The sequence below is a fragment of the Hydra vulgaris genome, chromosome 10 (genome assembly GCF_038396675.1).
Source record: "Hydra vulgaris chromosome 10, alternate assembly HydraT2T_AEP".
In the NCBI taxonomy this organism is placed as follows: Eukaryota; Metazoa; Cnidaria; class Hydrozoa; order Anthoathecata; family Hydridae; genus Hydra; species Hydra vulgaris.
In genome coordinates this window covers 37,632,501-37,658,736 of record NC_088929.1, presented here as the reverse complement: position 1 = coordinate 37,658,736, position 26,236 = coordinate 37,632,501, and the positions used below count along the sequence as shown (strand labels likewise).

Genomic DNA, 26,236 nt, shown 5'->3' with positions numbered 1-26,236 from the left:
AGAAAAAATTGAAAGCCGGGCAAATTTTACTGTGATGACGTAGAGTGAAGCAAAAAAAAAAAAACTTAGTTAAGAACAGCATATATATTATTCACATATTTACATTTTATATTTCAATTTCGAGTTATATTTTGCATTTCATAGAATTTTAAATTATTTTGAGGCATTTAAAGTTCATAAATAATTTTTAAATTTTAAAAAGTTAACTTTAGTTAAACTGAATAAACTTGTCCAAGACATTACATAAAAAGATTTCAAATTCAAAAAAATAAAAAATCTGTTCCATAACTCTGCAATGCAAGTAATAGCTTTTGGATGTACAGATAAATCTGCTGAAGGGATCTGAAGATGCTTTCATCGGTTGAAATATAGTTCATAAACAAACTCTCTCTCTCTCTCTCTCTCTCTCTCTCTCTCTCTATATATATATATATATATATATATATATATATATATATATATATATATATATATATATATATATATATATATATATATATATATATATATATATATATATATATATATAGATTTTAGAAGATAAGCACATCAGATAGCTAATCATTTTTAAATAGATATCCTTTGAAGTCAGATAAAAGAGCGACCAAGCAAAAAAAATTTTATTGCTTTTCAGCAAGTTATATGTTTTTTAAAAAGCAAAATAACTGGTTACTGTTTACAAAAATATTCAAGACCCAATGCTATCTTGATATTAATACTACAGAAACGTTTAATGTTTAATGTTGTTTTATTAGTTATGCTTTGAAAGAACGCATTCTCATAATGCACGCGGTCATTTGAGAAAAATCTCTTACGTGAGTTGAAACTTTTTTCCTTATGAAATTTAATTATTAGTTTAGATATATTACATAAAGAATCATACTAAGATAAACAATTATCGTTAAGATCATATTATAATTGAAGTAAGTATATAAAATAGTTGTATATTCATTTTTATTAGATAAAGTAGTAAGGATTTAAATTTTTATTAGATGAAGTAGCAAGGATTTTAAGTAGAAAGGATTTTAATTTTTTAAATCGTTTATATTTTGTTTGTTTTAGCTTTTCTTTTAGCAGTTTTATTATTTTATTTTTTAGAAGGAAAATAGGAGTATGGATGTTATTTAAAGTTATACTAATGCTATTTCCATAAAATGGTTATTACTACTTTGAAATTTCTGTGATGCTATTAACTATTTTTGGTCTTTTTTAGAAAATTTAGAAAAATTAAATTAAAACTTTGTGTCAACACTGACATGGCATGTCACATGTTATTGTATCTAAATGTTAAATTTTATTATGAGGATTACAGTTCTTATGAAAAAAAAAAAGGTAAGGAGTATTGTTTGTAAATATATATTTTGTTTACTTTGAATCTTTTAAAATTTTCTCGCGTCATTTTAAAATTTTTTGTTTGTACAAGTTTATTGTTTGCATTTATGCTTTTTTGATATGTATGTGTATGTGGCAATAAGTGCTTTATAGTTATTTTATCAATGTGTTTTTATAATAATGTAAAGTGTTTTTTATTGTTTGTGTATGTGTTAATATGTGTTATATAATTCTTGTTAAGAATGTGTTTAAATATGTATATAAGGTATATATTTAACCTTATATACATATTTAAACACATTTATTGTGTTTAAAGTTGGTACATATGTTTATATTATGTTGTTTCAAAGTGCCGTGACTTTGTAAACCTGTAGAGTAAGATTTGTCAACTTTGCTAGCCAAGTATGTACTTATAACAGAGGATTACACGATAGTGTTTAGTGTCAAAAAATACATAATAATGTATTTTAATAACATTTTGCTTAATGTTGTTACTTATGTTCTGTTATATATGAATGTTATCTTACTAAAGTTATTTTATATACATATTATATTAACTTATGGTGTGTGCTATTGTTGTGTGTTGTTGCTGTGATGTTTTTTTATCATCTTTTGAGTTGATAGACATTTGGCTTATCTTCATGTTGGTGTCTATTGTTAAAAATGGTAAATAGGTAACTTTATTAAAATTCACCGCTTTTAATCATTCACTAAAAGCCAATACAAATTATTTTGCCATATATACAATTTGTTTTATCTCAACTTGATTTTTTGTCTTTAGGGCTGTTTACTACAGGGTAAAAATATATGAAATCATCCAGACCATGACACCCTTACGCCTCAGAATTTGTTTATTTTTACACCACTTGCAGTCCATATCAAAAAAATAATAACTGCGAAAACTTTAGTTAAAAATACCAATGGGTTCCAGAGATATCGTCACTTGAAATAATGCTGACTCAGCATTTTAGTGATTTTCTGAAGTGACTACAAAGCAACTTTGACATACAATATCTTCATAATGGCTTGGGGAAATTTCCTAAAATTTGGTACTCTATTAGATTTTAACTTGAGAAATCCAAAAATAGCACTCTTAAGACTCGATTATCTCAAGAAATGCCTCATTTTTTTCCAATTTTGTTCAAAATTATTGACTTGTAAATTAGTGATTTTTGGAGGTAAAATGAAGACTGTGGCCCAAAATCCCGAGTAAAAAGTTTAATTGTATATCATTATTTCATCTTAGGTCTACTGAAAAAAATTAGATTCATCAATTGTCTCTCTGATCAAAATTTGCATTTAAAAATGGTGTCTTTTTAGAAAAATTTAAATTTTGTAACAAAAGCAATTAAAATATTTTGTAAAACATTTATTTGAATAAAACATCAAATAGTGTCATTTATTGACTAGTTTAGGACATTTATAGTCATGGGCCAAGGGAGATACCCTCCCCTCCCACGGGAGGCCCCTACGCCCCTCCCCCAATCTCCCTAGATTTTTTTTTTTTTTCTTTTTTGTTGCATAAAATGAATAAATAATGCAAAAACATACAATTTAATTTTAATTTTGAAAAAAAAAAATTTCATTATCTCAAATTGGTGACTTAAAACCTCCTTTTATATAAAAAACAAACATAAGTTTTGTTTTGTTCTTTTTAAAGGTATTTACTTGTTTGAATTTTCTTAAAGAATTACTTTTAATTTTATAGTTTTTATATTATTTTGTTAGGTAATAAATAATAAAAATAATTAATATGGAGAAATTTGACATTGGAAAAAGTTCTAACATTCATTGCCACAAACTGGATTTTCAAGAAAACAAGGTTTTGTTTAATTTAAAGATCTTCCTTGTGAAAAACAAGAAGAAATAATATGGCGAGCAAATTTAAAGGAAAAATATAGTTCAATAAGAAATATATGTTGTTATCATGAGCAATTCTATGGAAAATATTTTGAGAGAAAAATTACAAAGTGTTGCAATCCTTTTGGAACACACAAGGAAAGTAAAAAAATTGCTATAAAAGGTAATCTTACCTTATTTACAACAAAATTGATATGGAAATTAAAAGAAAAAAATTTATTATTTATAAAATGTTTGATAATTTCAGTTATTTTAACCACGTAAAACTAAATTTGTTTTTTAGGTAATATAAAGATTTCCATAGACATGGCAAACTATTTGCAAAGAAATAATGTTTATGTAACCCCAGGTTGGAAATTCTGCAGTAAATGTTACAAAAAACCAATAGAAACTGATGAAGATTTAAATTCACAGGAGGAATGGGAATCCAAAAGTGAGAAAAAAATTAAGTTAGATACCACTATAGAATTGCTTGGAATTTCACCAGTCAAACTAAAAAGTCTTTCAAAACACAGCAAATTGCCTGTAGCAAAACAAAAGTTTGAGAACACTATTGACAGAGTTGCAAAAATGGTCTCATTAGCATATAATATTAAAGAAACTTTTTTAACAACAGAAATAAAAAGCCCCATTTTAAACAACAACATTAACAATGACCATGATCTAGACATTTTAATGTATGAAATAAAAAATAAAATTTCAGAGACTGACTCTTATTGCCATAAGGTGCAAATGTTAACACTCGCACCAAAATCATGGACACGTAAAAAGATATCAAGCTACTTTGAAGTGTCTGAGTATCTTGTTCGAACAGCAAGAAAAGTTAAAAATGAGAATGGAATTCTATCATTACCCGGAAAAAAAACTGGAAACCCACTTTCACCAAAAACAGTTAATTTAGTGATTAACTTTTATCAAAGTGATGAATTTTCAAGAATGATGCCAGGAAAAAAAGATTATTTAAGTATTAAGAAAAACCAACATGTTCAAAAAAGATTATTGCTACTCAATCTTAATGAATTACATGTTGCATTTAAAAAAGACTATCCTAACGTCAAAGTCAGTTTGTCAAAATTTTGTACTCTTAAACCTAAATGGTGTATTACAACTAATGCGTCAGGTACCCACAATGTATGTGTTTGCATACATCACCAAAATACAAAATTTCTCATTGATGCCATTAGGTGGAATAAAAGTTATAAAGATTTCATGGCATTGATTGTTTGCTCTCTTGAAAATGCAGAATGTATGTTGCATCGATGTAACCAATGCCCTGGTATTGAAGTGTTAAAAAGTTTTTTAGTGCAGGAGTTTATGGACCATGAGCATGAAGAAGATGTAGTATTTAAGCAATGGCAGAGTACCGATCGTACAACACTACATTCACAGTCATTGCCACTAGATGAATTTAATGATTTATTATGTGACAGCATTGACAACCTTACCACTCATTAATATATTGCAAAAACACAAAGTAGATACTTAAAAAACTGTAAAGAAAATCTTAACCAAAACAAATGCTTAGTTTTAGGAGATTTTGCTGAAAACTATCAATATGTTTTTCAGGATGAGGTTCAAAGTTATCACTGGAGCAAAAGTCAATGCTCACTTTATACATTTGTACTTTATTTTATAGAGAACAAACTTCTCAAACATAAATCTTTTTGTTATCTTTCAGAAGATGTTGATCATGACACAGGATTTATTAACAAGACTCAGGAAGATATAACTAGATATATCAAAGAAAATCTACCTGATGTATCAAGTGTGAAATACTTTTCCGATGGTTGTGCAGCACAATTTAAAAATTTTAAAAATTTTATTAATCTTTGTCATCACAGTAAAGACTTTGATTTTAATGCTGAATGGGTATTTTTTGCTACCAGCCATGGTAAATCCCCCTGTGATGGTATTGGTGGGACTGTTAAAAGAGTAGTATGTCAAGAAAGTCTAAAACAAATAACTACTGGGCAGATTTTAGATGTTAATTTAATGTACTCCTTTTGTAAAGCTAAGATAAATGGAATTTATTTTAAGTTATTTTCAAAAGAAGAAATTGATCAAACACGAGCACAATTAGAAAAAAGATATTTAGGTGGAAGAACAGTTCCTGGCACAAGGATATATCATCATTTTATTCCAATTGCTCCAAACACTATAAGTTATAAAAAAAATAAGTACTGATGCATGCACTGAAATATTTGATATCATTCCAAAAAGCAAACATTATGTAGATATTTCATTAAATATTAAAAAAATGGATTATATTGCATGTTTTTATGATGGATTTTGGTGGGTAGGGATTGCTGAAAATGTAAGTGAGCTTGATATAAAAGTCAGATGTGGATGCATGACCACATGGACCAGGTAAAAACTTCTTTTGGCCAATGAGAACTGATTGTTGAGATGCTCAATTCTGAAGTTATATGCCTAATTTCTACACCGCAAACAATATCAGGTCGTACATACAACATATCTGATTTAGATTTGAAGAATATAAACTGTTGGTTATAAAAAAAAATTAATTATGTTTAAAATAATTTTGTTTTTATTTTATTTACCTATTTTGCATTTAAAATGTCTTTTATTTTTTTCAAATTCTTGAATTGTAGGCTGAGAAGGAGGGGTGAGGGTTTAAATAAATCACAAATCACTCCCATCTTATTATGTCAATGACTATATTAGTCTAAAACTACATAAAGATATTGATTGTCAAAATATTTTAAAAACGTTTTAATATCTTCGGTTTTAAAATTTATGACTTAAAATCGTAAAAAAATCTTTGAAATAAGAGGTAAGTATTTATCGATTTGAAGTAACGCAAATAAACTGTTTCTCAAACTTTAACTGAAAAAATATGTTTTTAAAATGTATTTTAACAATCAACTATTATTTATTCATTTTATTAAAAAAAAAAAAAAAAAAAAAAATCGAGGGAGATGGGGGGCGGCGTGGGGGCCTTCCGTGGGAGGGGAGGGCGTCTTCCTTGGCCCATGACTATAAATATCCTAAACTAGTCAATAAATAACACTATTTGATGTTTTATTCAAATAAATGTTTTACAAAATATTTTAATTGCTTTTGTTACAAAATTTAAATTTTTCTAAAAAGACACCATTTTTAAATGCAAATTTTGATCAGAGAGACAATTGATGAATCTAATTTTTTTCAGTAGACCTAAGATGAAATAATGATATACAATTAAACTTTTTACTCGGGATTTTGGGCCACAGTCTTCATTTTACCTCCAAAAATCACTAATTTACAAGTCAATAATTTTGAACAAAATTGGAAAAAAATGAGGCATTTCTTGAGATAATCGAGTCTTAAGAGTGCTATTTTTGGATTTCTCAAGTTAAAATCTAATAGAGTACCAAATTTTAGGAAATTTCCCCAAGCCATTATGAAGATATTGTATGTCAAAGTTGCTTTGTAGTCACTTCAGAAAATCACTAAAATGCTGAGTCAGCATTATTTCAAGTGACGATATCTCTGGAACCCATTGGTATTTTTAACTAAAGTTTTTGCAGTTATTATTTTTTTGATATGGACTGCAAGTGGTGTAAAAATAAACAAATTCTGAGGCGTAAGGGTGTCGAAAATTATTTTTTTTTTGGATGATTTCATATATTTTTACCCTACATGATTTTGCTATATTTTAGAATCATGATGTTCCAGCATAAATTATTTTGGAATCATGATGTTCCAGCATAAATTATTTTGGAATCATGATGTTCCAGCATAAATTATTTTGGAATCATGATGTTCCAGCATAAATTATTTTGGAATCATGATGTTCCAGCATAAATTATTTTGTAAAAGCTAACATGAAATAATAATATTTTACAACTACTACTCTGGTAAATCACAACAGCTTTTCTCTATAAGGTGCATTGATTTTCATTTTTTGTATGTAATGTTTTTCTTATTTATTTTACTTATTCATTACATTTTTTATTTTAGATTTACCAGATAATGTATAAATGTGGTACAGTAGAACGAAATATTGTAAAGTTTTGTAAATTTTTGATAAAAATGTTTACTAATAATTTTTTTTGAAGAAATAATTTTTAAGTTTGCAACAAAGGGTTTACAACATTTTTTTTTTTAATTTTTTTTTGCTAACAGTATGTTTATTATTAGAAATGTATGTTTTTAATAATTTTTCTTATTATTTGCTAAGTTAATTGTTTTTCAAACATCTCCTAGCTGATATATATATATATATATATATATATATATATATATATATATATATATATATATATATATATATATATTTGTAATTTTAGAGTCGTTAAAAATTTAGGAAAAAAAAATATATCGCTCCCAACACCCAGGGCCTCTCTCGGAGAGGTCCTTCAATAAGTGGCAAAGTAATGGCGGTATGGATGAGCCATCCTTCAAATGGAGGGCTCATCCATACCGGGGTGTTGGGAGACACCGAAGAAAAAACAGCAACCAAAAGGTTGTAAATGTCTTCTATCAGTGAAGATATTTATAACCTTTTTGTTGCCGCTTTTTCTTCAGTGTTTTTTTTATTTTTTAATTTTGTAATTTTTTTTTTTTAATTTGTAATTTTTTTTTATAATATATTGTTGTATATTTGGTTTGTTTTTGTCTTTTTTAATTAAAAGACTATTTAGCTATATAAATGCAATTTATTTATATCTCTATTTGATTTTTTTTTTTAGTTTGGCTCCTTGAAGCATTTGTTTTTTTGCTTTTTAATTAAAATATTTTAAATCTATTGTAATGTCTTTTAAATTTAACTAAAGTTCACTAAAAGCCAACATAAAAAAACGTCTTAAAACAACACCGACAAGCTGCATCATGACAGCAGTTTAAGTATGACAACAGGCTACCGAAAAGCAGGTAAATTGTTTTCCAGTTGTTTTTTTTGTTTAGTTTTTTCTTTTATGTCTACTTATCTGTTACAACTTTTATTTTAGGTTTGTCATATGACGCATTAATGCAATATAAAAGATCAAAGTTTACATATTTTTTACAATTTGTTATACACATGTTTGATTGTAAATTAACTTTTTTTTGTTTGAAACATATTTGTACTCAATTGCTTAGTTATTTATAATAAATTTATTTAGTTGTGTGCATTTAACGTTTTAAAGACAATTTCCTTTTTTAAAGAAACATGTATCAAGGGGATACCAAAAAATTAATAACTCATAAATAATTTACGTTCACTTCATATTAATCTTATTAGTTAAAGTTCATGTTATAAAAAATATAACAAGAATTTAGCTTTACTTTTTCGTCAATTTAAAGCATGATGAAGTGTTATTATTTTGTGTCAGTAACTAAAAACGTATTGTGTTGAACTTAGTAATGTCTAGGAAAATGGTTCTGCCATACACTGATATGACCTATGTGAGTTGTAAATTACTTAAATAACGTTAAATAATTGGTAAATTAATTTATTTTAATTCTACAGATGGTTTAATTTTATAATTTTAAGGCGTTTTTCTTAAAGGGTATTAGTTAAGGTTTCGCAACTTTAAATTGTGGAAAACAGTCACTATAAATTAAGTAACAGACTGACTGTAACCCATATTACGGGTTGCTTTCTGCTAGTAATAACAATTTTTATTTGCTAAAAATGCGGTATAACATTAAATTTAAAACCAGCCATAAGTAAAAATATTCAGAAACCTAAAATTAATTGCACCAAAAGAATCCTTAAAAAAATGTAAATAAGAAAAAGTGAAGATGCAATTTTGAAAAAAAAGATAATACAGAAAAAAGATTTATTAAGGAAATTGCATAGGTTTAAACAATCTGCTATGGTCAAGAAGTTATTTTTGAATTATTTATTTTTATTATTGAATTCCTAAAAATATTACAAAGAAAATGTTTCAGATGTTTAATGCAACAAAAATTTTGCTTTTAAAATTTTCAAAGATTACAGAACTATATGTAATATTAAAGATTTAATTTCAAAAAGTTAACAAGGCCAAAAGTAGCAAGGCCAAAGCTAAAAGTTACAAGGCCAAGAATAAGAGTAATAATCGACTTTCAGTAAAAAATAGTTTTGCACGTTGTCAAAGCCTTTTTTAAAGGTCTCAATTTCTAATTAATATTGAAAATAATAGACAGTTAGTATTTAATATTGATTAAAAATTGTTAAATTATTTTAAACATTTAATAACTAATAAAATTAATGTTTTTAAATACATGTACTCAAATAGAAATTTTATAGCAAGATACTATTTTAAATCAACTCCTCATCTTTGGATAAAACTAGACAAGGTGAACACAAATAAACTCATATTTAAAAATTATTGATGTGGCCCAATTTTAGCAATTCTGCTAAACCCACCTTATATTATTATTATTAATTATAATTCCATTATGAACTCTAATACAAATTATATACATATTATATATATATATATATATATATATATATATATATATATATATATATATATATATATATATATATATACATATATATATATATATATATATATATATATAGTATGCGACAAAATTATTCATACCCCAAGTATATTACTAAACTTTGTTTTCGTACTCTGACGTGTTTATTTTTTATTGCTATGAAAAAATAAGTATTTGTAAACATGATAATGAAGAATTATTCTGTGGTGATAATTTAGATGTTAAGTTATTATATTTGGTTATATTTAGTATATAACATAAAAAGTGCAAGTTTAAATACGACATAAGTATTCATACCTATTGAATTATTTAGTGCTGTAAGTTTATATTTTGATTGTTTTTGCTGGTAAGTTATTTAATTTTGTTTGTCTACACTATAAACGTAAAATTTTAAATACTTAAATAACTTCTTCTGTTTCGTGTCAAAAGTTTTCCAAAATGCCTAAGACCAACAAAATTAATGTTGACGTACAGCAAATGATTGTTGATGATCATGAAAGAGGCTTCGGGTAAAGAAAAATTGCTGAAAAATTTAATAAAAGCAAGGCAACGGTACAATCAATAATACAAAAATATAAAAAGACTGAAAGTGTGCAAAATAAAGTATGTCAGGCCGTCCAATGAAAACAACATCTTGAGAAGATAGGCTTATTGTACGAGAACTAAAGCGAGAACCTGTTATTTCTGCCAGAGCTATTAAAGAGAAACTAAACGTGAACATTTCTACAAAACAATACAACATAGACTTCGCTCTGCAGGGTTTTATGGATCCTGCGTTACAAAAAATCCCTTTATTTTGAGAAAAAATAAAACTAAACGCCTTGCCTTTGCAACAATGTACTTTTCAAAGACACTAGGTTTCTGGAAATCAGTTTTATGGTCTGATGAAAGTAAATTCGAACTAAAGAATTCTAAAAAAAGACCAAATGTATGGAAAAGAAAAGAAAAACACTTGGACAAAAAAACTATAAAAACAACCATCAAACACGGAGGTGGTAATGTATTTGTTTGGGGCTATTTTAGTTATAACGTAGTTGGTAACTTAGTTCAAATTGAAGAATAATTAACAGGAGCTGGATATGTAAATATTTTGCAAAACAACCTTAAGCCCTCCTAAAATAAATTAGGATTAACGGATCAATTTGCCTTCCAACAAGACAATGATCCAAAACATACCAGTAAAATTGCCAAAATATATTTCGAAGAAAATGAAATAGAATTGTTAAAGTGGCCTGCGCAAAGTCCAAATATCAATCCAATTGAAAATTTCTGGCATTATTTGGATGGCAAAGTTAATAGGGATGAGCACAGTATCAACAAACAAAACTTTTTAGCGTTAGAGGCAGTTTGGCATAATATTCACTAAACTATTTACAAAACTTAATTGATAGTATTCCTCGTCGCTTGCAAGCAGTTATCAATGCCCAAGGACTTCATACTAAATATTAATTAACAAATAAAACAAAAAACTCAAATATACTAAATAAAACTTTGTGAGGTATGCATACTTTTGACGCTTCCTAATATCTCAATTTTTAAATAACTTTTATTTTTTTTAAAAACAAGATTTAATTTTTCAAATATTATAGTTAATATTGTTAATATTTGCTAAAAAAAAAATTTTTTAAATTTAAATTAAAATTATTTTAATCACTTTGGTTTTTTTTTTATTGCGACAACAGATTTTATGATATATATATATATATATATATATATATATATATATATATATTTATATATATATATATATATATATATATATATATATATATATATATATATATATATATATATATATATATATATATATATATATATATATATATATATATATGTATGTATGTATATATATGAGATTGAGCCAGAGCTGACTCCATATTATAAATACCATGGGTCTGAATCTGGAGTTGGAACTGCAGTTTAAGAACATTAGGCTGCGAAACTGATACCAGACAATTTTATAATCAGCTCTGATAATCAGTTTTACTTGGAGTTAACTATTACAATTGTGCCACTATAATAGTTAACCACAAGTAAAGTACACTCAATGAACAGATATTATATATTATATTAAGTATTATATTGAAGTTACCATTGTCAATAGTAATTTACATAACAAACAAATTACATAAAAATTGACAAAATTCAACAAATATTCAACAAAACAACCAGAAACAAACCTCTATGCTATCTCCAGAAACAATAAACTTCTTTGAGTAATACTTTGAAAGTTCTTCCAACATCTAACACATTTTTAATAAATATATTAATCAACTTTTTCTGGGTCTATTACCATTTTATTTTTAAATAAAATTCTGCGACAACCTCCTGAGGCCTAAATTGCACCTTGAATGTAAACATAGATAAAACTTGAATATTATGTACTTAAGTAAATTGTAGTAAAAACTACAATCTACTGTTACTCCTAACTTTTTTTTACATAGCAAAAAAATATATTATTATCTTAAACTTTTAAAATTTTTTGGGAAGAATTTAATGCTATAAGGTTTTTAAACTTTAAACATTAAAAAGAATACTTGCAACATAAATTTTTCTGTTTTGAGTAAAATTCAATTTGTTTACATTTTTTTTTATTTTTTATAATTCACCTCCCCAAGGCCGAGAGGGCCACTATAGATAAGGAGGCTACTTGTGGTTATAACCCTCTCTCAACTCTTTAACTCCGAAACACGAACCTTGACGAACAAGGCCGCTGCGCGAAGAAACAAGTTGAGCGCGGTACTACCAGGGACGTGGGACATAACAGTAAAACTCAAGTCTCATAGATTTTTGCAGACATTTATTTATGAAAAGCTCTACAAAATCAAAAAAATCAAAAACACTACTTAAAAAAAAATACACAGGAATTGTAAAATATTGTAACTTTCATTTTCTTTAAATTAATGTAATGTAAAAAAAGGAACACCAAAAATCATCATAAAAACTATAAAACATTAAACGATGCTGAATAAAGAATACTTACTTTAATTGAATGAAGACTAACAGTCAGGTCTGTTGAAAAAACAAACGCATTGATGTTTAAATCCAAAATCATTTTGCATTGGTGACTAAAGAAAGAAACAAAATTATTTAATACTAAAAAATTAAATCAGCGTTAACTTTTGAGTTGTTCCACTTTTTCATTTTTTTTACTTTAAAGTTTCTTTCTTTCTTATAAATATATACCATAAGTAATACAATAATAATAATAATAATAATAATAATAATAACAATAATAATATTAACAGATATATTAAATATTACAGTAAATATTTTTTTAAGTATTGAAACAGGAATGACTTTAATAGTTTTTTATGGTTTTAATAACTTTAAAAAATATTTTAAAATTTTAAAAACAAAAATGAATTGAGCATTGCTTTCTTTTTAAGATAAATGCTATTCCAATTATGGCAATATATTTAGACAATCAAATAAATCACTTTAATTTTGAAGGTTTAAAAAATTTTTAACTGTTGTTCTTTGTTGAACTACCTAAACAATATCAAATGCAAAATCTCTAATCATAGTTGATTTATTGTTATAGTTGATTAAATAAATCAAAAAGAATATATAAATCAAAAAGGTATTATAAACATAAAATTTAAATAGGTTATACAAATATTTAAATAAAAAGGTATTATAAATTTAAAATATAAAATAGGTTATAAAAATATATAAACAAAAAGGTATTTCAAATATAAAATATAAATAGGTTATATAAATATATAAATAAAAAGGTATTATAAATAAAAGTCATTTTTAAGTCTATTATCAGATTAGTCTAAAATTGTGAAAAAAATTTAAAATACTAAAAACTAATAATTGCATTGTGCATCAAATTAGTCTAATAACTGCATAGTGCATCAGACTAGTCTAAAATTGTGAAAAAAATTAAAAAACTAAAAACTGCATAGTTCATCAGATTAGTCTAAATTTGAAATAGTTGTATATTGTAAAAAAATTATTTACAACAATTACAATTGCAGTTTTCAAAAATACTATATCTCACAAGCACATGAGCATTCATGCTATGCATACTTCTTCAGTAATTGTGGATGGCATCTTAATATAACTGTCAACAACTGGATACATTCTGCCACCAAACGTATTTCATGAGCACTATCTGAAAAAAATGTAAATATTTTAAAATGTATAACATATTATTTACACATATCAAAGATGGCTACTAACCTATAGCTATTTTTATTAGCTAACCTTAATGCCTTAATGAATTCTTATACATACATACATACATACAAACATACATACATACACATACATACATACATACATACATACATACATACATACATACATACATACATACATACATACATACATACATACATACATACATACATACATACATACATAGAGTTTGTGTAGAAACTTGCAGAAATAGCAAAAAAAATTTACCATTCAATGCAGCCATTAAAGTTTGTAAGCAGAATATAACCAACCATGAAGAATCTTCTTCCATTTCAAGACAATTTATATTCTTAGTTAATTGGAACTTTTGAGGCAAAACACTTTTGTGAAGCATATCTAAAACACACTCATTAGTGGGCTGAACTGATATGCAAGCAGCAATACATGTTAAAGTTGTTTGACAAAGACTACTATCTATAGAGAAAAAAAATGAAATGAATATAAAATATTTATAAGTATGTCATAACATTTATATATAAGATTAGTCACAAGTGACAACTTTAATGTTTTTTCTTTAGTGATATTTGCACAATATATATTTTAGAGTAATATTTCTTAACTGAAAAATAAAGAAAAATTTATGTTATGAATGACATAAAGGTAGTTGAATATTATTACATTATTTTTATGTCATAATTTTCTGGAAACTAATGGAATTGTGGAAAAGTGGAAAGCTAATGGAAAACTTAAGATCTCTACATATAATAAAGATCGTAATAGGTTTACTGCGGATAATAAAAAATGGTTTTTACATTATTTTCATGTTTTAAGTTGACAAAAGTAAGATCACTTATACCAAAAACCATTTAACTAATTGCAAAAACTAATTAAATTTAACTGTTTTTTAAATTACCTCAAAAATGCAACTTTATTGACTTGTATCTTTCTTTTTTATATATATAAATTAAATTGTTTTATATTGTTTTATTATATATATACTGTTTGGATTTAAGTTGCTATTTTTAAACTTTATTGAGTAAAATATATTAGGACAGAATCAATCTAACTATGCAAGGATGAAAAATATTTACATAACGGTTACATAACAGTTAGTGAAAAACTTAGCGTTATATTTATTGTTATGTTGGTAAATAATATGTCTTAAGTGTTAGGTTCAACAAAATTATTTACATATTCTTTTGTCTATGGAAAACGTTATGTTTTAACATTATGTTACCCGTTATGTTACGAGTTATGTTAGTTTAATTTACATAGGTTAGGGTATGACATCATAGAAATATTGGTAAAAAAGCAGGATTTTTGCATAAAATATTTTGATTGAGTTTTCATTGCATTGATAAAAGTAACACATGTGTTTTAAAATTTTATATTTAAAATATGACGTATTAATGCTATTAGATAATAATATGATATTATAGTTTAATCATATTTTATAGTAATTTAATGTAAATTTTTTTAAGTTTTATTTTAATATTCCTTGTTTGTTTGTTTTATGTTTCAAAGGATAGTTTTAGTTTTTTGTTCAAAGCAATTTTAATATATATATATATATATATATATATATATATATATATATATATATATATATATATATATATATATATATATATATATATATATATATATATATATATATATATATATATATATATATATATATATAACAACAACAATAATCTGATTGATGGTCTTGCAGTTTTAGATAAAGAAAATAAAACTAAAAGTAACTTGAAGAAATGGGCCTCAATTGTGAAGAGAGGATTAGTTCAAATTAGAGTTTCAAGCAATTGGGGGCAAAAAAAATTGGGAGCAAAAAGGGAAATCGTTACCTTAAATAAGGATATCAGAAAGTGAGAAACAGTGTTATTGTCTTTGAAATTTCACAAAGGAGAAAGGACATTGATACTAAAATCCATAAAGAGTGCAACTCCAATGAAAGCTGCTATAAAGCTTAAGACATTGAATAATTTTCAAAAAGTATACATTAATCAAGATCAAACTGAGGAGAGAAAGAAAACAAAAGAAAGAACTAGTTATTAAAAAACAAACAAACAAAAAATGCAATAGAAAACATAGAAAAAACTATCAACAAGCCCTTTTGATATGGTATTTGAGGAATAAGAGTCTGCAAAATCAGCATCAAGTTAATTGACAAAAAAATACTGTCATCTGTCTTGCTGGTATACTAATGCAACATTGCTAAACAACAAGTTTGATGTATTATTAATTGATATTGAAGTTAGCAACCACATATGTAATGATATGTGAAACATGGAGAAGTGAATCATTGACAACAAATATTCAGAGTTATTCCTTTTTCAAATAAAACAAACTGATTAATAGGGGACATGGAGTATGCATTTATAGTCATGAAAGCATCAGTTCTTTTAATTTGACTAATAGCAATACATAATGATAACATGGTGTAAATATGGTGCTTGGTTTGTAAAGTTTCAGAAATAATTTTTTGTGGGTGTATCTATAGAAGGTTGTAGTGAGGGAAATAACAAGCAAATTGTAGATTCAATCAATTACTCCTATAAGTTATTTAAAAAAATCAATATTCAGATTTACATATATGTAGTGACTTTAAATACTCAAAATATAATCAACTCAAAATATAAATAAACTAACAAATATTTTTTCAAATAAATAACAAGGAAATGCAAACATGTTAGACTTAGGAATATCAGAATCTTTGGTAGAGTTTTTCAAATAGAACACATACTAAATTTTTTTTAATATTTCTTGAATATTTTAATTTTTTTTTTTCATTCAAATTTTGTTTCATTCAAATTTGCCCCAACAGCATTTTAAATAATAAACAATAATTTTTTCAAACAAAATTATCTCAATTATTGATTTTTTCTGCTTAATTGTAAATGTTATGATCTATTCTATCTTATAAATAACATTAAACATCTCACAAGTAAGAAACGTGGTCAGGAAAATCTTACAACTTTACATCGAAATGTTTACAATTTGTCCTCAAAAACAAATCAATCAAAATTTTTTGTCCAGGTTAAGCAAAATGTCAGGAAAAACAGGTGACAGGTGTAAGGATAAATATTATCTTCACAAAATATCTAGTTTATTAAGCTTAAATACAAAAACGCTCAAAAAATGCATTTTTTCAAAGTTATATATATATATATATATATATATATAAATTTATTAAATACTCTAAAAATATTGAACAAAAGTACAAGATATATAACTAAACAAGCCAAATAACTAAAAAAGACAAACCTTTTGATTGGAGATAAACATGAACAGCTTTAATAATGTTTGGAAGATAGTCGTTGCCTAATTTTTTGTATGGTGCATTCAGTATAAGTAGAGTTAAACACTACAAAATATATATTATATAAATATTTATTATATTTATTACATTATATATTATTATATTACGTTACAAAATATATATATATTTTTTCAAAATATATTTCTAAATATACGTGAAACACATCAATGTTAAATAGTACCAAAAATTTTTGGTTAAACACAACAATTTTAAATAAACATTCAAATGCAAAAACTTGAATTAAACTTAAATTTAACAAGCAGTCAAAACAAAACAGCAACATTTTTGTAAACAAACAAATAAAAAGCATATCAAAATAACAATTAGCAAATAGCAATTCAAACAAAACAATCCAAAAAAAAATACATTTAACATTTGTTTTGTTTTTCATAAGTTTAATATTAAATTGTTAACCTCGATTCAACTCTGAAAATTTTTTTTACATTTCCAAAATTTTATATCCACTAGTTTTGTTCTTAAAACAATTTATTAAACACTTGGTTAAAACTGTTGCACTTAGCTTGAATTGTTGCTTAAATTTAGAGAATTATTTTTGAAGGTTTCACCTTATATTGTACAATTTAGGCAGAGACCAGATAGTGTTTTAATTCATCAAGCTGCAGGGTTTAATCAGGAAAGTTTCAAAAATTTTATGATGTGTTAAAGCTATAATGTGTGGTGGAGTGTAAAAGATTCTTGCTCTGCATCTACAATGTTGATGTTTTAGGCATCAACAATTGTATTATAAACAATTCAATTGTACAAACGACAAAGAAAACTATTGATAAGAAAGGCAGAAAAAATATTGGCACTGACTTTCGCAAAAAAGGTAAAACAATAACTGCTGAATCAGAACATTTTTTTAAAAAATTTGAAAACATTTATGAGATAAGGTTACTCATGTGTCCTATTTTGTTTTAGGTATACTTTAACTATAAATTTACTGTTGACTATGATTTGTGTATAAGCTATTTTTCCATTTTATAAATAAATCTGTGTTTATTCTGAACATCTGTTCTTTTTTCTTTGTTTTTATTGCTTATCCTCCTTTATACAAAAAATTTTTTCAATAGAAATGTTTCATATTTCTCTTTGGGATTACCTGCATCAAATATAACAAAAAGAAAATTGTTGTTAAGAAAGGCAGGAAAAATATTGGCACTTTGACTTTTGGAAATAAGGTAAAACAATAACTGCTGAATTAGAACATTTTTTTATACTCTACAACACTACGATTTTAGTTAATTATCAAAAAGACATATTCATGTGTTTGACAAGTGGCCTTCACAGAACTCAGAATTGTAAAAAAAAATCAAAAAAACAATTATTAGATTTTTTAATCAGACATCAATTTAGAAATATATTTTTTAATAACATGATTCTTAAAAATCCATTCGCAGAAATATGTTGTAATGTATATTTCTTTATAGATATACAGTATATTTACTATTAATACGCTGTTTACCTTTTTACAAAATTTATCACATTGGCTCATAATGTTTTTTTTTATAACAAGTTTTTGCATTTTTATAAAGTTTTCTTTATTGTTTGTTTATTTTTTTATAAATAGACTATATTAATAACATGCTCTTTAGTTTTTACAGTGGAAGTTTTATTTAATTCTTTATGCTTTTTAAAATTAGTTTTATTTCATCATTAAATTTTTATTAATACCATAATACTTTTATTGTATTTCTATTGCATAAGTATTTAAATATTCTTACAGTAGTAAAATTTTATAAAACATTATTTTGGTTGAACATAATGAAATAAGAGTTTATTAAGAATGACTTTGACTCACAAAGTCAAAAAATTGACTTCGTGTGTGCTCTTTCTTGTTTATTATATTCCTTGTTTTGATGTTTTGAGTTAACTTTAAACTACAGATTTAACATTAATTATTCAATTAACTTTATATCAATTTTGTCATAAAATAATTTATGCTAAATGCTTTTTTATCTACAAAGCATGCCAGAGTGTTTGAGTATTTCCTTTAACGTAAAGTTTAAATTTCAATATTTAAGTTCATCTTTACGTAAAACCTTACCTTGACAATTTTATCTTTTCCTGCATCTGTTCTATCTTGTTCTAACACTGTTAAAAGTGTTTCATGTAACAAATGAAGGGACTGGCTCAATTTTACAGAAAAAGATGTAAATGGGTAAGAGGAAGACCTAAAACATAACATTTTTGTAGTTTCAAAAAACTCAACTTTTTATTCTCAAAAAAAATAGTAATAATTTGAATTAACCTTGTGTTACTAACTGCTGATTCTAAAAAACCTCTTGACCCATCAATTAATTCCATAAGTGCAAGAAGAATGGATGTTCGTACCTTAAAAGCAAAAATATAATAACTCTAGAATGAACGCTGCATTGTTTTTGCCTAAAGTTTAGGAAGCAAAAGTCAGAGTATGAAGTCCCTGTTTTTACTTTAGGTCTGTGGTCCCAGAAGACCTGGTAAAACTATTTGGAAAAACTGTGATAAAAAAAATATAAAACCAACATAAAATATTTTTCAGGTACCCGCTATTAGATTTGATATATTATGTAAAATTGTTTTGCAATTACTGACACTACTAGTAAATCAACCATATTAATTCTTATTTAAATAACTATATTTAGTTTTTGTAAATTTAAAAAAACTAATAATGTAAAAACATTAACTTTGTTTTTCAAAATAATGAATGATGCTGTGTAATGCAAACTCTACAGCATATGTAAAATTTACAAACTTCAGCACCTATAGTGTATATAGTTTAGAGGATAAGGAACTCATATAATATGTATGTGAAATCAAAATGCATGCTATGCACAAAGCTTTTAGTGTACTCTGTCAGTGAGACCATCATGCCATAAAATGCTTAACACCAAATCCTTATTAAGAAATTTTTTTAAAACAGTTTTTATCAACTTAAACATTAAAAATAGTAAAACTGTTAAAAAACCCAATGATCGCTTGGAGTCTGTTATTGCTAAAAATATTAATTAGAGGCATTTTTCTAGTTTTTTTATGTTTAAGGTCCAAAATTCATCACTAGTGACGTTTAGGTTTCCATAATGTTATTTGCTTATTTAATTATGACATTATGGAAGAGTTGAAACAATTTTTCAGAAAAAAGATGTTCATCCTGACATTTACCTGTTTTGCAGACCAGGAATGAGTATTTATATTGTGATGCTTCCATTAAGAGAATGTTATTATTTTGTTACTAGATAACAAAATGCTACTTGGTTTTACTACTTTCAATATTATTATTAGAGCATATAGTTTTTACAGCAGCAAATTTTGCAGCAGATGTCACATGTAGCATGAACATTATTGACCTTTAAAAAAGTGTTGTTCATATTTGCAGCTAGTAACTTATGCCTTAAGAAGCCAATACTAAAAAAATTATAAAACTTTTATAAATAAAGGGTGAATTATCTTTTCCAGAAACCAACTAAATGCATACTTGTTTCATGCCAGGCTGTTCTAGCCTGTTCAACATGATTTAAGAGGCACACTGCGGTTTAACATGATTAAGAGTCGCATCCGCGTTTAACATAATTAAGAGACACATCCAGGTTGCATAATAAATTGCTGTATTTATTTTTCAAATTTTAAATGATTCATATAAATTTATAATTATTTTCATTCCTCAAAAAGTTTAGTATAAATTCAAGTTAATTTAATGCTGTTTATCTCTCTTGAAATTTTCTTTAACAAAATGGTGGATCTGAGCCTACAGTATTTTATTAAATAGTTGAAAATTTCTTAGATTTCTTTATTATTAATAATTTTACAAATTAAACCTGTAATCTAAAAGCTAAATATGCTGAATTAGAGAATTTAATATCAAACCATATTTTTGAACAATCTGATTATAACTAATCTTGCATATCATATGTCACATTATGGCACACAATCTTGCATTTTGTCTAACATGTGAGAATATCATTAAATATAAATTTCTCTGATTGGAATTCAATCAATTGTGGACAAGATAAAAAATATAAAAATCTGCCTAAAGTTGCTCAAAATGAATTTTTAACTATTGATACATTAAAAGCTACCAAGTATTTCCCAGATATTTTAGGAGATGCCTGCTAAGTAGCTTTGTCATTACCCTCTATTAAGTAAATCTCTAAATTCCTAAATATAATTACTCTCTCCAAACTCCAAATATATTTAATATAATTAATTTAGCAAATATAATTTAATTTAGCAAATAAAATTAATTTTGAATAGAATAATTTAAAATAAATGACTGAAGTATAATAATTTATATTTACTTCCTTTTTGTTTTTTTTAAATACTTTATCTAAAAACTATAAAAAAACAAAAAGAAAATAAAACACTTAAAATTGCTTGAACAAATCAAAAACTAAATGTATGAACCAAATTAAAAGGATTTTAAATAACATGAGCAAGCAAGTTTAAAAAAAGTTTAAAAAACAAAATAACTAAAATAAATTTATCTGCTTCAGTTCAAAAATAATTATAAAAGCAGCTGCAGTGCATCGGCAAAAGTAATTTTAAATACACTAGAATTTTTGTTCACCAATATTCTATTTAAACAACATTTGACACTTTCACAGCAAGCAATGTGAATCTTGATTTATTATGAATTAGAGCTTATAAGTTTTAAGTTTCATTTTTGTTGAAACAAAAATTGAAAACGACAATATTAACTCAACTTGACAGCAGTAAAAAATTTATGTCTAAAGATAAATTTTGCTCTTCCAGAACTATTTAACCCATATAAACAGCAGAAAACAAATTCTCAAAAACTTTAATAGACCCAATGAAACTCCCCTTTAGAATTCAGATTGCAAAAAATCAATCAATTTTAACTTGGGCTTCAAATCCCTTCTCAGTTTGGACAGGAAAGGCGTGCAATCGCACTCGATTCCTGATTACTCAAATAAATTTTTTTTTTTGTAAGCTTTACCGCATCTTTTTAGTTGTTTGGAAACACTTCAAAAAAATGTGACAATAGAAAGTAAACTTTAGACAAACTTAACTTTAAAAAAGAAAAGAACTATTATAGAGGGAGAAATTAAAAAAAAATTAATAGCTATAGGTTTAAAAAAAAAGTTAACTAATATAAAACTGAAAAACTAAAACTCTAATAGTAAATTATTTTAAATTATGTTTATAATTACATTAAAGTTGAATAACTTCAAAACTTTTATCTTTTCTTACGTTTTTATAATACTAGACAAATTCTTTTTAACTAGAAAATTATTCATAAAATTGAATTAATGATAAAATTGTATTCAAACAATCATAAATACATAAATTTTGTAAATAAAATGTGATTTTTTTATAATACTCTTTGTTAATTTTTATATAATGATTTTTATTTAAAACAATCAATAAAATGTGTTTATTTAAAAATGTTTAGAGTAGCATAAAAATATTTGATTAAAAAGTTTACAAAACAACAATAACAAAAATTTTTATTATGTTTTCAAATATGAATTTATGAATTTTTAAATAAAGTTTATTGAACACAATCTTGCGGAAATTTTGCATGCAAAAAAAAAAAAAATCTTACAAAGGGGGTTAAGCAAGTGGGTCCTGGATTTTTGATATTTAAGATAGGTAACTTTCAGAGCTATTGCAGTTTTACAGAAATTACGATGACTTAGAACAAGTTCAACCTAAAATTTTGGATCCCTGATACCATGTATGGGTGTAATGTTAAACTAAATAGAAATTAATCATAGGATTTAAAATTTCATCAATAAACCATTTGTTGTTAAAAAGTTAAAGACATTTTAATTCTATTATTTGCCTATTTCATCGCTGCAAAACAAGACTAAATTAAGTCCATTTTTGCCGTTCTGAGAAAGAGGCATTTAAAGTTTTAAATTTATCAATGCGTTTGATCTTTTGAATCCCCTTTTGAATGATTTTAGTCTATTTATAGCAAATTCTATTATTTTTTATAAACAAAAAAAAAATTTTAATTTATGCAATTTAAAAAGTAAAATTGACTTAAGATTATAAGTCTTAAAAGGATCTTAAATATAGAAAATTTCACAAGTTAAATATCTTAAGTCCATAAATTTTAAAATTATTTAATTATTAAACTCTTATTTTATTAGGTTATTTATTAAGCGCTAATAACCAAAATAGTTTTAAAATAATCATTTAGTGATGGAATCATTAACATGTAACAAACTTGAAAAACACTTAAAATAAATATAAGAAAAGATGATACAAGTAACAAAGCTTTCATTTCGTAATGTCTAGCTTTTACTCAATTTTCTAAATGGTAGAAACCGGCTCTACACAATTTCTTTTGGTTGTTTGATGACTTGTATTGTAATAACATTTGGGTTGTTAATTTGGTTTTATCTTTAGTATTTCATCATCATCAGCATCCTTCATGCAACTGGCTCGAATCTTAAGGTTTTGGTAGCTGATGTTGCTGTTTCAAAATATAACCTTTGTTGCATAGGGAAAAAATATCCTTTATTTTCAGTGCACTAATACCTCTTGGAGCAAGATACCTCTGCTTTTGTAATTGTATATTTGCTGCTGGTTTTGTGCGACTGGTCATTTTCGATAGAAAAATACAACTTTTATATTCTTCTTCATAACTGTATTTGAAGTAAAGAACATCCGGATATTTTTTTAAAACTTTTAGCTGTACAATACTGGCCCACATAACTTATTTTGGTTTAGATTTCTTTGCACCTTTTGATTTGGTCGAATTTGACATTTAAAGCATTTGTTAGTTAATACTGCAGAGTATGCTGGAAATGCTTTTTCATTTTTAAAATTGATTATGTCATCATGATTTAACACAGTTAACACACAGATGTTTTTTTTAAAAGCTTGTTCAAATGTTGTTTCTTATTGCATAGGTGTATAGATTGTTCGATTTCAATATTGTTTTTCAATTATTGAGTGAGCATCATTTTCACTCTGACTATGTCCAGGTACAAAGAATGTAAGTTCAATTAAATCTAATTTGAATAAATTCAACGCATCTAATAACATCATGCTCATCATTTGATTTTGATTTAAGCCCCCACATTGATCACAGGAAAGAAAAAATTGTGTTGCTCCTTCTTTGCTTTCTGATTCAATAAACTTAAATACTGCTGTACTCACTTCACAGCTAGCTTTTCCCTTTCATTCTCATTCCAAAAATACGAATATGTCTTGAAAGAACCAAGTTTTGTAACAGTGAGGTTACGATTTTACAGACGCCTGGAATAATAAAAAGCTCCAGTTGTACCATAAGGTGATAAAAGAAATTGCTCTAAATCAAAAGCTGCAGTTACAATCAACGATGTTTTTATTGCGTCTTTCTTCCTTTCTTCTTTATAAGCTAGAGTAAATTTTTTGTCGCTGACATGTTTGTTATATGTTTTGATAATCTTCATCATTCTTTTCTATTTTGTTTGTGAAATTTTTACAGGTTCCCTGATCTTTCTTAAGTTTTTGGAATTTCAAACGAAATCTACATTTAAAAACTCTCTGATAGAGAGTTTTTAAATTTTTTTATCCTTCAATAACAAGATTTTTCTCACTGCAATACTTTATGAAGAGTCTATGCATTTCCTTAACTGAAAGCTCCAGAAGGAAGAAATTGTGATTTTTCTGTGTTTTACGTAGTGGGATTCAACCACTCGAAATGTTTGAATATGATTGATGACATTTTTTTCCTGTTTAATTGCTATTTTTCTTTGGTTTTTGTGGCGACCTCTTAAATCTTTTTTAACACTTCCTGTAGCAGTTCTTTTTGCAGTTCTTTTTGCCATCGCTGTTTTTACTGTTTGCTGTGATATCCTTAAAGTATCAAGAAACATGGTTGCACAGATACACATTTCAAAAGCGTTGTTTTCTTGACATGGAAAGCTGTATGTAAATGCTCGGTTTCTATTTTTTTTCTTTTCCACATACTCTCTTTTCCTTCTTCGTTTTGGTTCTTTCTCTGTTACCCTTGCCCCAATGTATTGGCGCCTTAAATCAATACACTAATAAGATTAAATCATTGACTAATAAGAGGTAAACAATTCTTTACAATATTGCTCTGTAAGATTTTCTGCACACTGAAACAAGCATTTCTTGCCACATCCTATTCACATTTTCTTACCCTCAACCACTACTTCCTTTCCGTTATTTGGACCAGTCTTTGGTACATGAGAAAATCTCTGACCTGTGTTCACCTTAAATTTTCGAATGTTTTTAATCCATCGTGATGGGTCAAAATCAAATTTTATATAATAATTATTAAACAAATTAATATTAAAAATAATTATAAAACAAATTAATACTTTCGGATGATGTCCCATAGCGAGTAAATACAACACTGATGGCTGGGACGATGATATTATATCAGGAACAAGTGAAAGCCAGCATGAAAACTTTGAGCGTTTATCACAACACTACAACATAAAAATAATATTACATAATTTAATAATACATATTATATATACATTTATATAATATATGTATGTATATATACATATATATATATATATATATATATGCGTGTGTATATATGTATATATATATATATATATATATATATATATATATATATATATATATATATATATATATATATATATATATATATATACGTATATAATATATATATATACGTATATAATATATATATATATATGTATATATTATATACGTATATATATATATATATTATATACGTTACATACGTATGTATATATATAATTTTTTACTAAATTTATCTACCCAAAGCCTCAGAGAAGGCCACTACAGTCGAGGGTTAATTTGAATCTCAAACAATTTGATATATATATATATATATAAATATGAACATACAGGGCTCGAAATAAGCGCTGGACATCGGACATTGTCCGGCACTTGTCTGATAAAAAATAACATCTATTGGTCATTTTGTCTGACCCATATTTTAAGTGCATTTATTTAGTAATTATTTTAGTTGTTCCAAAACTATTAATAAGTTCAGTATTGTATATAAATTTTATTTTTTGAACTTTTTATTTTCTATACAAAACAATAATTGAAGTTGAACAGACGGTTACGTTAATAAAATACAGTACTATGAATATATTTTAGACCACTTGTATAATTAGACGTATTTACATTTTTTTAGATAAATTAAATGTTTGTTTTTATTTTTAAATGTTTATTTTGCATTTT

At 25.6% G+C, this 26,236-nt stretch overlaps 1 protein-coding gene across 1 annotated transcript in view; it reads right to left on the bottom strand.

The window, feature by feature from the left end:
• Nucleotides 1-26,236, bottom strand: part of LOC101234591 (HEAT repeat-containing protein 6) — a 94,749-nt gene that overhangs the window by 21,896 nt on the left and 46,617 nt on the right. The window contains exons 11-18 of the mRNA XM_065807933.1: nucleotides 25,366-25,476; nucleotides 19,338-19,420; nucleotides 19,134-19,260; nucleotides 17,032-17,131; nucleotides 14,029-14,235; nucleotides 13,651-13,735; nucleotides 12,596-12,680; nucleotides 11,793-11,855 (exon numbers count right to left, since the gene is read on the bottom strand). Of these exons, the coding sequence (XP_065664005.1) occupies nucleotides 11,793-11,855; nucleotides 12,596-12,680; nucleotides 13,651-13,735; nucleotides 14,029-14,235; nucleotides 17,032-17,131; nucleotides 19,134-19,260; nucleotides 19,338-19,420; nucleotides 25,366-25,476 (861 nt within the window). The remainder of the gene's footprint in view (nucleotides 1-11,792; nucleotides 11,856-12,595; nucleotides 12,681-13,650; nucleotides 13,736-14,028; nucleotides 14,236-17,031; nucleotides 17,132-19,133; nucleotides 19,261-19,337; nucleotides 19,421-25,365; nucleotides 25,477-26,236) is intronic.